Here is a 14,700-nt window from a genome sequence, read left to right as displayed (position 1 = left end):
AAATAAATGTTCCATTTTTCTTATATTGGCCCCTTTATAACATATGGTTTCTTGCAAACTTTGGTTTTAATTTTTTCCTGATGAAAGTAGCGGTCACTGCGAACACAGATTATTTATATATGTTTGATTTTGTTATGAATAAATAATTACAGAAACACAAGATTTGCCATTTACACCCAATTCTCCAAATAATGAAGACATTTGGATATGACTTACAACAACTTCTGACAAGGTTCCTGACTTGGGACAGGCAAGTGAAAATAGGGAGGAGTTAAACTGTCAAACTTTTTCTAAGAACCATTTCCTTTTTAATGTTACGTTATCATCTGAATTATTATGCCTCGTTCACACGTACATTTAATTCGAATTGAATGCGAATCGAATTCGCTAATCGCGTTCACACACTCTTCTTTTTAATTCGAATTGATTCGAATTGGCTAAATCGCATTATCCAATTCGCCTTAGAAATGCGTTTTTGTTAATACGAATTAAAAGTTAACGTCGTTAGGAAAGTAAAGCGAATTTGACGCGCATTGCAATTCGAATTAGAATTTACGTTTGGACGTTAAACGTTTTGAATGCGAATTAAACTAATTCGAATTACGTGTGAACGCAGCATAAGTTTTAAGATGATAAAATTTTTCTGTATATACAGCTGAAAGATAGGAGTGAGAATTTTGAATTCTCATTTAAACAATATTGTTCTATTTACAGTGAAGAGGCAGAATCAGAAATAGCTAAACAAGACTTAGACAGAGTTGATCACTTGTCTAATGATCTTGGCAAAGAAAAAGAATCTGTGAGTAATTTAATAGCAGAATAGATTCAGATAGCTCTATTGGTAAACTATACCTCAGCTTGCCTTGGGCTGAAGTGGAAGTGTTTCATAAAAGAACGTAATGAAAGTACCGGAAAGTAGTACTGGTACTGGTTACTATCAGCTGAAATGAAAAGTTTTGTTAGAAGTATATTTGAAAGTACACAGACTTTATGTAATTAAGAAAATTTATGTATTAAAATATATTACATGAGAATTATTAGACACCAGTAACAGGAATATTGCAGTGAACTGGTATGTCATCCCAAGAAGCCGTAATAACTTGTATCTTATGGTAGATTTAGTTCTAATACAATCTCTAATTTTAGAGACAAATTCAGGCTTTCTGAAATAACTGTGGAAGAGACAATAAAACACAATTTGTTCACTTAATTCCAGTATTGTTCTTTACTGGTATTTGACAAAACAATTTTGTTTGCTGGTTATCAATTATAATCCTAGTCTTGTGATATAATCATACCAAAGAATTTAGATTTAACATTTTGTACATTCAATTATATTTGGAAATCATGACTAATCACTAATGTATGTTTTTACCAGTAAGTTTTTGCTCATGATACAAATATATGGTAACCTGTTTTCATATGATATGAATACTAATTACAGTTCCTTATGGCATCGGTACATGCATTAGCAAATAGAAAAAAAGCTCCCTATGGTGGTCAGGTGGTTTATATAGTTTGTTTAAATAAAACTGTAAAGATAACTCCATCCTGTCATAATTGGGGTTAAGATTCAAGACTCACATGGGTCAATAGAACAAATACACTCAACCATAGTTTGTCAGTAATGAAGTAAAAAATGGTGGTATACCCTAGGCACTCATATCCTCTATAATGAATCAAACCTCCTAACAGGCAGTTGTATGAACCTATAGAGGGTAGCATTTAACCATTCCATTAAACAAGCAAACTAACGATTCAGAAAAGAACAAAAATCTGATGAGAAGCTAGAAAGTTATATTAAGGTTGTACCAAACACCTTGACTAAAATTAATTTGGCTTGTTTAATTTTCATTTACCTTGACCGATTGACAAAAATATAAAAATTTCAAAAAATTTAAACCACACACTTTATCGAAAAAATTTCATTGGATATATAGCAGTTTGAAAACACTAATTTTGATCATTGAGAAGTTTAATATTTCCTTAACAATAATACGTGATTAAAACGTTCAACTGATTTTTACAGAGTTATCTCCCTGTAGTGTTATGTACCACCTTAAGTGTAAATGGGAAAAATTTAAATAAACATTATTTGACTTGTTTTATTGTAGATGTTCCTAGCCATGTTAAGAATGAAGCTGAAGAAAGCCAAAATAGATGACCCACTTCTGTCTCGTCTTGTCAACTTTGTCATGGAAGATATTCAAAACAAAAAGAAAATGATTGAAGATGATAAATTAGAAACTGAAGCAGTATGTATAGTTATATTCTTTTTTATAGGTCATTTATAAGACTTATTCCAGTTAAAACAAATCATGCATGTTTCACCATTATTTGTGTAAATGTCAACTCTGTATACTATATACTAACAGACTATAGATGATCGTTTATAAAAAAAGAATTAAAAAAAATGCTACATGTTGGAACTTGGATCAGATTTGCTCACCTGAAATAAGATGATTCTTCATGAACAATTTTGCCACTGTAAAAAAAAAAATCTAATGTAACAATCTCAATCGAAATCTTTCAAGAAAACTGGTTGACTCATGAATGATTTATGCTGTAATGGTCTTACTGAAAATATACCTGAAAAGTTATCTTTGCTTTGATAATTTGCAAGCTAAGACATAGATATGAAGAAAAGGAGATGTGGGGTATTCGTGAATGAGAAAGCAACCCAAAAATGCAAATAACCAAAAGATGACTGCTGTAACTTATACAGATAACATTTTACATAAGTTTTTATATGATATTGAAGGAGCGTACTGTATTAGCATAGGATTAAACACATTTTTTATTTGTGAGTAAGCGACCCAGTTTACACATCAATAACCTGTAGAAAAAATGTTCTTAATCCTTATAATTCTTAAGCCAAACATTATCAATTTTGAATTAATAATTTTTTATTCATTGGCTACAATTTACCATCAAATGCAAAATTGAAATGTCATAACTTAGGAGTTAGCTGTCATATTGACTTTCTGAATTCTAAAAATTGAAATAACACCTACCTCAAAAACTTCATTTTACTTAGATATTCAAGAATATGAAGGATACAAGTAACAGAATAATCTTCAGCTTGAGAGTTTTCATTCGTATGACATCATGATTTGCCATGACGTTTATGATCCAAGATCATTCATGAAATTGTTATTTTTATACATTTTTAAAGCTTCAATGCATTGTTTTCTTTTGTTATGTATTAGAATAGAATAACAGTCACTATTATGTATTTGTTTTTTTTCAATCTCAATTTGCTGTGAACCCCTGGATTTCATGCATGTGTATTGCACATGAATATGTTATAGTAAAGGTTACAAAAGTAGTTTCTGCAACATGGTAAACCAAGGAAAAAACTCTAATATACCAATCCGATTCAAGTATTTGTACACATGCAAATCAATAAGAATTATTGCAACATAATAATGTTTGATGTACTTCTTTTATGCAAGTAATCATTATTTTGCCTGTCATATCACTAATTGCAAGGATGAAGTCTGGCATACTACAATTAATTGTTTTTACAAATATTTCAATATATGTCTTTTTTTTTCTCAGGAACTTAGAGTTGTTCACAGTAAAGATCAACAAACTCTTGACAATGAATTAGAAAAAATAGACATGGCTTCTCAGCAAAAGCAGGTAATGTATATCTTTGTGTATTCCCTTGGGTTGAGAAGTATGGTACTACATGTATCAGCAAAATAAAAAAATCTTCTCATGATCAAAGTTAATTTTGAAATAAGTTAACTTATTCTACAGTCTAACCTGCCTTCATGGTCACCTGCCTCCAACGGTCACTTTCAGATCCTCCCAAACGTTTTCTTTATATAATTTAACTCAAATTAGCGGTCACCTGTCTAACCCGGTCAGCCGTCACCTAATTTTTGCACAAAATCTTTTTTTCAACTTTTAACAACGTTCATTTTAATGTTTTTAATAACCTAGATAATCATAACAAATTTTGTATCGAAGTCAAACGGGAAATTGGTATCCGCCATATTTCTGACACAAGAACCATAACTCTACTGATTTAAAACACTAAAACAATTTGCCCTGATCCGGGCACAGGCCATATTGGAGTGAATTTTTTTCAAAGGTCACCTCTCTTGGACTTTCACTTTTGATACTTTTCAACAGTGACTGCTTAATACAGGTTTTAGTGTATTTTGTCAAGATAAGTCAGAATTAAAGCCCACATTTATATAATATAATTTTAGATCTGGTACTATTGGTTTATTGATATCTTTATACCCTAGGAGTAAAAAGTAACTGTATAATATATACTATAGTATAGAAAAATATATCATTCATAGTAGAAGCTGTCAAAAACTTATTTTTAAAAGTAACAGATAATTCTATTAAAAGTATGAAAGAATTATCTTGTGGTTTTTATAGTTTTGATTAATATTCTGACATGTTTTATTTTTTCTCTTTTAGAATAAAGTTTTAGATGAAGAAAGAGAGAAGATAAAACAAGACTTGAGAAGACATACAAAGTTGTCAGAAGCTGAGGTAATTTTTTTTCTATTTATATCAGCCTGCCAACCATTTAGATGGTAAAATGTAGGAGCGGGAAAGGTTTCAGTGCCAAAAGTAAATATATTCATGAATTTATAGGAAAATTCTTTTTAAACAAGGAGATTATGTTGAAGAATACTGTAAAGATATTTAAAAATATGAGTTTTCAATATTTTCATGGTATCCACAAAAAATTGAAAAAAGACTACTTTCAAATTGTCTGATTTGTGATTGAAAATTTATCATTATATTATAAACCTAAAGAAGTAAATAAATGCAGACCTGTTTATTGATTTTAAGTCATGTAAATAAAATCATGCAAACAAAAATAATAGAAATCGAATGCCTTAAAAATTTATATATTTAGAGTACCGTATCTTGTATATAGAATTTGGGGTAAACGACACTTTAATATTATCCACTTTACAACCTCTTTTCAGTTTATAGATGATACATTTCTTTTCTCTTTTCCTATATAAGTATAGATTAGTTCATGAAAATAGAGATTATATACAATGTCAGTGAATCTATCTTCAGGGGTGGAAGGACCACTTTCAGGATGTTAGGATTAGATCTTTATTTTTGTGGAAATTCGGGATTGGGCCATTTGTTTTCGAAGGAATTTGAGATTTACCAGAATCAGGAATCAGGAAGACACATTCAGTATCAAATTTAACTTATGGTAAATCAAACAATTTGAATATGTCAAATTTAAAAAAAAATAATTGTTTAATATCACAAAAGTTTATGTGTCTATTATCATAAATAAATTTGTAGAAGACAGCACACTGTATGTTTATTATGACAAATTATACAAATCATTACAGATAGAGGCAGTAATAGAAGGTTTACTTAAAGATATGGGAAAACTAGAGAAAAAACTAAATGATGAGAGACTGAGACAACAAAGGGTTGGTCTTTTTTTAAAAATTTACTTTATATTAGACAAGACTTCAGTGTAAGTTTGAAATTCTAAGTATCTAATGTTGATTCACATATTCATATCAAAGTGTATGTCTTCTGGTTACAAAACATTAGATTATCATCTTATTATCATGGTACAATTATAAAATATATGATTTACACTTTTTGGGTTATAGATGACAGAAAAAAAACAGTAAGCCCAAACAAATGAAAATATGACAAAGAAAAGAAAAATAAAATATTTGAAATAATCTTTGAAAAATCATTATATTTGCTGACTATGTACAGGCATTTTAATGGTAAATGGATATGTTTACCATGTTTCATAGCACTAAATAATTTACTTTATAATTCAATATAAAAATAAGAAGATGTGGTATGATTGCCAATGAGACAACTCTCCACAAGAGATCAAATGACAAAGAAAAAACAACTATAGGTCACCATACGGCCTTCAACAATGAGCAAAGCCCATACCACATAGTCAGCTATAAAAGGCCCAAAAATGACAAATGTAAATCAATTCAATCGAGAAAACTAACGGCCTAATTTATGTACAAAATAATGAAAAAAAAAAAAAATATGTAACACAGCAACAAACAACAACCACAGAAATGCCTTTTAAGAATTTCAAACACAAATCTTTAACAATATGCACACACAAAAATTTGTTGAAATGATTTGTCATAAGAAGTAAATAGAATCCAACACTATTGGGTCATATAATGAGACCTAAGTGTACTAATATTAATAAAATCCTGACCAATTAGTTTTCATCCTATTCTAATTGATTTGTTTTAAAATCTAGCATCTATACATTTCAATTACAATGAGGAACAGAACCTTTGCAGTCTTAGTGGTTGTAACAAGATAATAGAAGCCCTTTAACTTATACCAACATACTGGTTTAGTTAAAAGTAGCATTCAACAGATTCTTTCTAATATCTGCATTTCTCTGCATAAGTATTTGAAATTTTAGCAATATGATTAAATAAAATGAATCTGCATTTTCAACTACTATTGTTATCTTCCAGGCTTTAGAAGAAAGATTGGCAAAGAGAAAACAGATCATAGATTTCAGAAATATCCAAGACAAACAAGCACAGGAGTTAGGCAATAATAGTGCTGATAGTTATGAGGAAGAAATGAAAAATCTTGTCCAAGATGGAAACTTAACAGAGAAACAGAAAAAAGAAATACTTAATGAATATATGATGGATCTTAAACGGCTAAATAGACAACATGAAAAAGGTCTTGACAATTAAAATATCTATATGTTTTCTACTTCTGTTAACTGTTCATGAGTTTTCAAAAAAAGATATTTAAAAAAAATGTATAATACTGATATATGTGCACACAACACATTTTCTTCCCTTATAGGTGTTAAAGTGTTTCAGTGTCCTTTAAAAAGCAAATGAAATGTGATGTTTAAACTTTTTTTTAAGTGAATTGTTGTGCATAACACTGGCTCAAAGGAGAAATTCAAAGGAAAATAAATTGTAGATCATTTATTAATTGTTTTGTTTGTCCTGCAATATTGATGAAATTACACTGGAGAGACATAAATATGTGTTTACAGTTTTATTAATTACTGTTTAGTGTTTGGAAAATGTCTTGGTTATGGAATAATGGTTATTAAATCTACTCCATATCATTGGTAAAAATACTTTTAGTTTTTGAATCAGCATTGATATAGGACTTTCAACGGTATAAAAATATATGAACTTAAACATGTACTTGTAACTTATCTTTTATCGTTCATAGAACATGCATTTCTTGTCTGATAGAAATGCATACATCATAATCATTTACAAATATATTGCCATGATGCCATGACTTACCATCCTATTTCTTTCATTTACCTGAACTTCTGAAAAATTTGAAATCACTTTGCAAGTTTTGACTTCATTGTCAAGTCTTGAACACATCATATTTATGTGGTTTTTTGTTGTTGATAATTTCACATTTTCTTTATGAGTGTAAAGTATACAAAGATTTGTCTATCCCCATTTTCTTATGTCATAAAACATGGTAATCAACTTTGCATTATTGGAGTTACTTATATATTACTAGCAAAATGTGAAACCATGATGTTCAGTTACATTCTGATCTTTTCATTCATCAGATTCACAAAGACAACAGTTAGATTTGGCAAATAAATTAGAACAGAGAAGATTGAGAAGAATTCATCAGCTGAATGAGAAACATGAACAAGAAAAATCTTTGCTCTTACATAAAGCTGACAAATCCACAGACACTGGTAATTTTATAGAGGTAGGTGAAATCATTACTCACAATATTGAATTATGGTATTCTGTTCAGCATTTACTTGGTTAAACATTTAAGCAAGCTGGTCAATTCATGGCAAGAGATATGTAATGTGCAATAAGGGCATTTAGTAGACATATGTTTGTATAATGCTCAGGTTTGACATCAACTTACCATAAAATTCACAATTTTCATACTTTTTATCTGTTTTGTAACAATTTGAAGTCGCTTGTTTCTATTTGAAATACTGAATAATAACTCACCATGTCTTTGTGTTAGTAATATAGAACGCTTGATATGGCAAATCTTTGAAAAAGGGATTCAAGTCAGTAAGAAAGCTATCAGGTACACTGGAGCTTGTCTTTGAATGTAAAAAAAAAAATGTACATTCATCTTCTTTATTCATGCATTATCTTAATTGAATCTGTATATTAGTATCAAGATGAAGACGAATAATCAAATGATGATACTGCATCAAGTTAGTAATGTTTGTGCCTGTCTGAAATCAAACATTGCTACCACAACAGAAAGTATTATAAAATAAGAACATATTGGCAATACCCACAAACATCATGTCCTCAGACTAGTAATAAAAGGTGAATAAAAAATTCAATCTTGTAGACCTACAACAAGATATTATTTTGATGCTGATAGAAACCTTCTATCGTATACCACCTATGGAATAAATATTAGACATGAATGATGATGATATCATGGTTGTACCAAAGTCTGTGATTTTTTAAAATCAAAAAGTGCAACCTTAGTAGACGATCATTATTTTAACATAGAACCCTGTAGGGAATATGTGACCCGACATGACATTTCCAGGCTTATGGCGGTAAAGGTCATAATAAGAAAACGTCGATGCAAAGTTGAAATCGGGGCACCTGTTATTGAATGTTCAATTATATCATGCGGTAAAATAAGGTTTCAGTTTTCTTGACCTGAGGAAATTTGAATTTTATGTTATGATATATACAAAACAATCACGTTTTGAATTCACAATTTATCTTTTGAATTTTGAACCCTGGTACCACCATAGGCCTGAAAATCTCATGGCTGGTCACATATAAGTAACTGTTTTTTTAAATATTAAATTCATATAATACTTAGATGATGGTCCTTCCTCATATTTGTGATTTTGTTTTATTGTCTCACCTGTGATGAAAGAAGCGGAAGGCGAGACATAGGTGTTGCTTTTCCAGCTCAGATGACGATGGTGACGGCATCAATAATTGTTTTCTGTTGAAGGCAGTTTGATAGGAACTACTTGTGATAGATCAATGATATTTTTTAAGTTGCATTACTATCAGTACATAATAGTTTGATGATTATTTCGAGGCCCTGACCCCCAAGGTCATGGTCCAGTAACTTTGAATTAATCAGCAATATTGCCGTTCATCAGATTGTCTTTTTCTGAATTTTCTGCTGACAGTCAAGACATATCTCTGTGTTTATCAACAGTTTATGTTTTGAAATCCAAGGAGTCTGCCTCAACTGAAAATGATTTTAGATATATTCCATGGAAAATACCTGAACATATATTACATATGTTAAATACTTTCAGTTTTACATACAATGCAAGCAAAACTTCTCGTTTTATGTTTTTATTGTAAAAACATTCGAGGAAAACATCATATTCAATACTAGAAATATTTTCAGAGTTATCATGAGTTGCTACAAGAACAAAGAACAGAACTAGAATCAACAGAAGCAGAACTTGATCAGACAGAATTACAACAACTTGATCAGATTAGACAGGTATTGTATTAATAAAGTCAGTAATATAATAATAAGGAGATGTGGTAAGATTGCCAATGAGTCAACTATTCGCCAGAGTTCAAATGAAGTGGGTGAAAGCAATTATAGGCCACTGTAGAGTATTCAACTACAAGAAAAACCTATAGTCTTCTTTAAAGTCCCCAACAGGAAAAATGTGAAACAATAAAAACCAGAAAACTAACAGCCTAATTTATCACAAAACAATTTACAATAAAAACAATATGACAGACATTAACCAAGGACTATCACTGAACTGCAGGCTCCTGACTTGATACAGACACATAAAGAATGTGGTGGGGTTAAATCATATTCGTGAGCACTCAATCCCTCCCCTAACCTGGCCCCTGGGACAGTGGTGCAACAGCACAACATTAGAACAAACTATATAAATTAGTTGCAATTGGCTACCTCAAAAGATCGGTATGAAATAGACATTTCAAATAACTTTAATTGTTTTTCATAAAGCAATCAAAATAGACTGTTTGGTTTTCAGACATCATCATATCTGACAGAAAGAATAGAAATAACGTGTGTTTTAAACAGCAATATGTTATAAGAATTTGAAAATTCAAAATTAAAGGCAAAGACTAGAAAGTTTAATTCAGCAAATGAAGAATAAATGTCATATTTGCAAAATGTTTCAGACAAAGAAAAATGATTAATTGAGATATGGTTTTTCTTACTGCCATTTGTTGTTTTTGTTTTTGTTTTCGTTCTCATTGTTCAGTATTTTATATCTAAGATAAATCTCATTAAGTCAATTTTTAAAATGTACACAATTTTAGAGAATAAATCGGGATAAAGTGCAATCAATAGAAGAGCGAGGAGAAAGAATGAACAAAGCTATTGGTTCTGTATCATCAGCTGATCCTGCAGACGTCAACAGAATGATCAAAGCACATAAACAAAGAATGCTAAATCTTGAAGGTAAGTCAATAAACATTTACAAGGGATTGTTCAACTTGAAGATCAGTAAAAACACATATAAACAAGGAAATAACCAACTTATATATATGTTATATATATAATTACTCTAAATATAGGCACAACAATGTTAAATCTGCAAATTTGCGGAAAGAAATTTTTGTTCTTACCTCACTGAGATTCAAACTCATGCTATTGGGATATCTTGACAACACCGCCTGCTTTCGGAGGCCTAGTGTTACCTTTCCTAGTCAGTAGAATCTAGAGTTGTAACACAGTACATGATATATATATTAGGCATGAAGATGGAATTGATTGCAGATTATTTTTATAAAGACCTCCTTAGTGTTAAGTTATAGGTCAGTAGACTTTTTATAGGACAAAACACATCATTTTGCTTTGTCATTTTTTAGCCTGCAATTCCTTATTACAATAGAATCAAAGTATTAAAAATGTTTATGATAATGATTAATAAAAATGTAATTTATCATTATTGAATGTATAATAACCATAACTTATTGTATGGTAACATCATAATTTCTACAGAACATTACCAAAAATAAAAATATTTCCCTGTTATTGTATTCAGTGATATACTACATGTAAATCATGATGTCTTTATAAACTTGGAAGTTTTGACATACTAAGATTGTTTTACTGCATGGATAGTAGTAAGGGCTATTCCATTAAAAAAGTATGTGGGAGGGTAGGAAGGGACTTTCAAAATATCCCTACAACCAAGAACCATTTTTTAGATAATTTTGCATAATGGTAATAGAGGCATACTGAAAAAAGACCCATGACCCACATTCAATAATTAAACTTCCCTTCCTACCCTCCCACATACATTTTAATGGAATAGCCCTAAGTATGATTCTGTGTAGAATAGTAAATCAATTTAACTGTCAAGGTTGTGCAATATTTCATTCTACTTTGGACAATATGCACCAATATTTAACGATAATCCTATTGTATCTTTTTACTAAGTAATATGGTAATTCTTTGAAATAACATTTGTATAATATGTGAGGTATTTTTTTTATAATTTTTATGAAAGTCTATTTTTGACCTTAACTTTACAGATGCTAGACTACAAGAACAAAACAGAATGAAAGCTATGCTTCAAGCAAGATGGGAGCAAAAAATGATGGTAATGTTCACAGAAATTGTTTGGCCTTACACTTTCCTCGCCATTATCAAGAAGACCACCATATCATAACACTACTTTCTTGTAACTGATCGGATAGATTTTGATTATTTCAAGAACAGTTTGAAAACATCAACACTGTAACTTCATAATTGTTAAGAAATTTTCTTCAATATGATAAAAAAATATTAGATTGTTACAAAAACTTTTTTTAGAAATTGTTAGCCATTGCAAAATTGTATTGATGGGACTCAGTTAATCTTAATAAAAATAAAGTAAATCTAGTTCTCTCATTTCAGCAGTTTTTATTTCCACAGCTAACAATTTATTAAGAAATTTTTGTAACAATCTTTCTATGCATATACAAAAGGCTTTGGTGCTTTCACAATCAATACCTATTTGCTAAAATTTTTACCTAGTTGCAGTTTGAATTCTTCTTGACAAACTAGTGAAAGGTTGTATGCTTACCATTGTACAGAATTTATTTAGATGTGTTAAGGAATTTTTTGTATCGGTGTTAACTTAAATCTTTTAGCAAAATTTTAAAATTCTCATAAAAACAGGTTTTTGCATAGATTTTGATAAGAAATGAAGGTGGATGCATGAAAAAAAATGCAATGAAATATTTTTACCATATCATTTAATTTACATCATTTGGTCTTGTTGAATGGCTGATAAAATTGTTTTTTCAACTTTGTAAGAAAAAATATTGCTTTTCTTTCAGCAACTTGAGGATGATGAACAGAAATCTCACCAAGAACAAGAAACACTTGCTGAACAACAACTTACAACAGTTAATAGGGTATTAAATAACAGTCTGGAATTAAATGAGGAGTAAGTCTTCAATTTTGTGTTTTGTTTAGTTGAGAAGAAAAACAATATATGTTAAGCTTAAATTTTAAACTTTTTGAAAGTGGTTGAAAAAGGAGATGGTCCTTCCTAACATTTGTGATTTGGTTTTCTTCTTAAATTTTTTAGTAAAATTGTGTTTTTTTTGTGTATAATTCTCAGTTTCTCTGTGGTTACTTTTTCAATGATTATACTTATATTAAAAAAAGGAATGAAGATTTTTTCATGCGTTAGTAGGCCCGAGAACACAGTTATTTCGTAGTGCATTTCTTTTAGACAATAAATTCAAATTAAAAAAATCGCACCTGCTCTATCTCAAAAAGATTTTTACAGTGTAGTGTACTACTATTGATACAAATAATATCAAAATTATAGAAACTTCTACCAGCTCTAACTCAAAATATTGACAATTCTGTGTTAAGGGGGGCTAAAATTCAGTTTGACAGCTTCAGACATTCTAATTTTTGACCTTTTTTAACTGGACCAAATCACTACTTAACATAAAGATTCAGCACCAAAATTTTTTTAACATGTAATTTCATCCCCTTACTTAATATTTCATGCATAAAATATCAAGAAATAAATTGGGAAAGTGTATAAAAAAAAATGCAAGTTATACACTGTTCACACTAGGGACTATATTCGTAGACAACGAAAACCAAAGGACGATAACTGTGTCCTTGGACCAGTAAATAATAAGCTATATTTGGTCTATGGAATCATTATAAATGTCATGGTTTATTGAACAACTTTAAGTTTTCTTGGTACATGTAATAAGATTAATTTTATTAAAGACCACCAACATATTATTCAGTTATGATCAATTAAGTAGGCTAGACATTTCAGCTTGTGTACTCTTAGTTTATATTTTGGAAATGAAACAAAACATTTTTCAATGAATATTATAGAAAAAAAGATGAACATCATCTTGAAAAAATAAGCTTCTAGGCATACTATCATTTTACCAGTTTCTTATAACAGGCACAGAATCAATCCTTTTTGGTTCTTGACAATTAGACTCTTTGAGTACATGGCATCAACTATCACTCTTTCTAATTTTGTATATTGCTAAGGATGAGAATGCCCCTTACCATCAACAATCAAACTTGCAAATATTATCAGGTATCAAGATTTGTTTATTACTAAGTTATTGATACCTCAAATGTTAGAATAAAAAGGTAATTTTATAGTTACTGATATTTTGATCCAACATGATCCCACATTGCTACCCACATTCATATGGAAATGTCTCAGTAATATGGAAAATTTATTAGCATTTCTTTCCAGTTAAAAAATGAAAAAACAATTCAGATGTTATTTACAAACCATAACAGTATGCAGTTTCAAAATGAAGGAGGTGATCATTCTAGATATTCTATATTTTAGTGCAAAGAAGAAAATTATGAAGGAACATGAACATAACATGCAAGTCTTGAACAACCAGTTACAGATGTCAAAATTAAGACAAGAAAAAAGGTAAAAACTTAAATGACATTACTTACTGTGGATTCATTATAATTTGTGGGATACCAATTTTTGAGGAATTTGTGGGTAAAGGTAAACCATGAATTTGAATTTCATTGAAGTACAATTTTCTAAATACTTATATGAGGGTAGGAATGCCCTTTACCGTCAGGCGTCAAACGGTCATTTTTAGGCTACCGTTAGCGTCAAATTGGTTAAAATTTTACCATGATTCGTCAAAATATCCTTATCGTGATTCGTTAGAGGTCTCAAATAATTATTGTTACCGTTATTTTTGGAAAAAATTTAACATGATTCGTCAAAATCAGTCCATTTTTTTATCGTCTAAAAGAAAGTGTACATTTTATCATCATGCACCAAAAATTACCGTTAACGTCATTTGGCAAGAATTTTTACCGTTATTCGTCATGAAGGTACCCCCATTACGACCCTCTTATATACAAGCTTTGGCAAAAAACATGAAATTAAATATCCACGAAAATACATTTTTTTCTCAATCCACAAAAATTGGTGCGTATGAAAATAAATGAATCCACAGTACTTAATATGTTAAACAGCAGGCTTAGAATACTCTGTCGAAGTATATTAACTCATATGAGTAATTTAACATAAGTTGAAAAATTAATAAAATACAGTATATGCATTTGCACAGAAACATCAAACTTGATGTCCGTGACATTTTTAACAGGAACAAACTGATTACTTTACAGAATCTTTTTGGTATTTATAGTTATTGCATATTGTCAGACAATTGAAATGAGCTCTTAGTTTTTAGTTCTGTATACAACATTTTCTTC

The 14,700-nt window shown here is 29.9% G+C and overlaps 1 protein-coding gene across 4 annotated transcripts in view; it reads left to right on the top strand.

Moving 5' to 3' along the window:
- The window catches only part of LOC127734965 (trichohyalin-like), a 45,240-nt gene that overhangs the window by 14,513 nt on the left and 16,027 nt on the right, over positions 1–14,700 (top strand). For all 4 annotated transcript variants that reach the window (XM_052245016.1, XM_052245014.1, XM_052245015.1 and 1 more), the window contains exons 5-16: positions 715–799; positions 2,115–2,255; positions 3,562–3,645; positions 4,444–4,518; positions 5,352–5,435; positions 6,483–6,699; positions 7,574–7,722; positions 9,379–9,477; positions 10,284–10,425; positions 11,505–11,572; positions 12,294–12,403; positions 13,805–13,894. In XM_052245016.1, coding sequence (XP_052100976.1) covers positions 715–799; positions 2,115–2,255; positions 3,562–3,645; positions 4,444–4,518; positions 5,352–5,435; positions 6,483–6,699; positions 7,574–7,722; positions 9,379–9,477; positions 10,284–10,425; positions 11,505–11,572; positions 12,294–12,403; positions 13,805–13,894 — 1,344 coding nt within the window. The remainder of the gene's footprint in view (positions 1–714; positions 800–2,114; positions 2,256–3,561; positions 3,646–4,443; positions 4,519–5,351; positions 5,436–6,482; positions 6,700–7,573; positions 7,723–9,378; positions 9,478–10,283; positions 10,426–11,504; positions 11,573–12,293; positions 12,404–13,804; positions 13,895–14,700) is intronic.

This window comes from Mytilus californianus, unplaced genomic scaffold (assembly GCF_021869535.1).
Source record: "Mytilus californianus isolate M0D057914Y unplaced genomic scaffold, xbMytCali1.0.p SCAF_3, whole genome shotgun sequence".
Taxonomy (NCBI): domain Eukaryota; kingdom Metazoa; phylum Mollusca; class Bivalvia; order Mytilida; family Mytilidae; genus Mytilus; species Mytilus californianus.
This window is presented reverse-complemented; position numbering and strand designations above follow the sequence as displayed.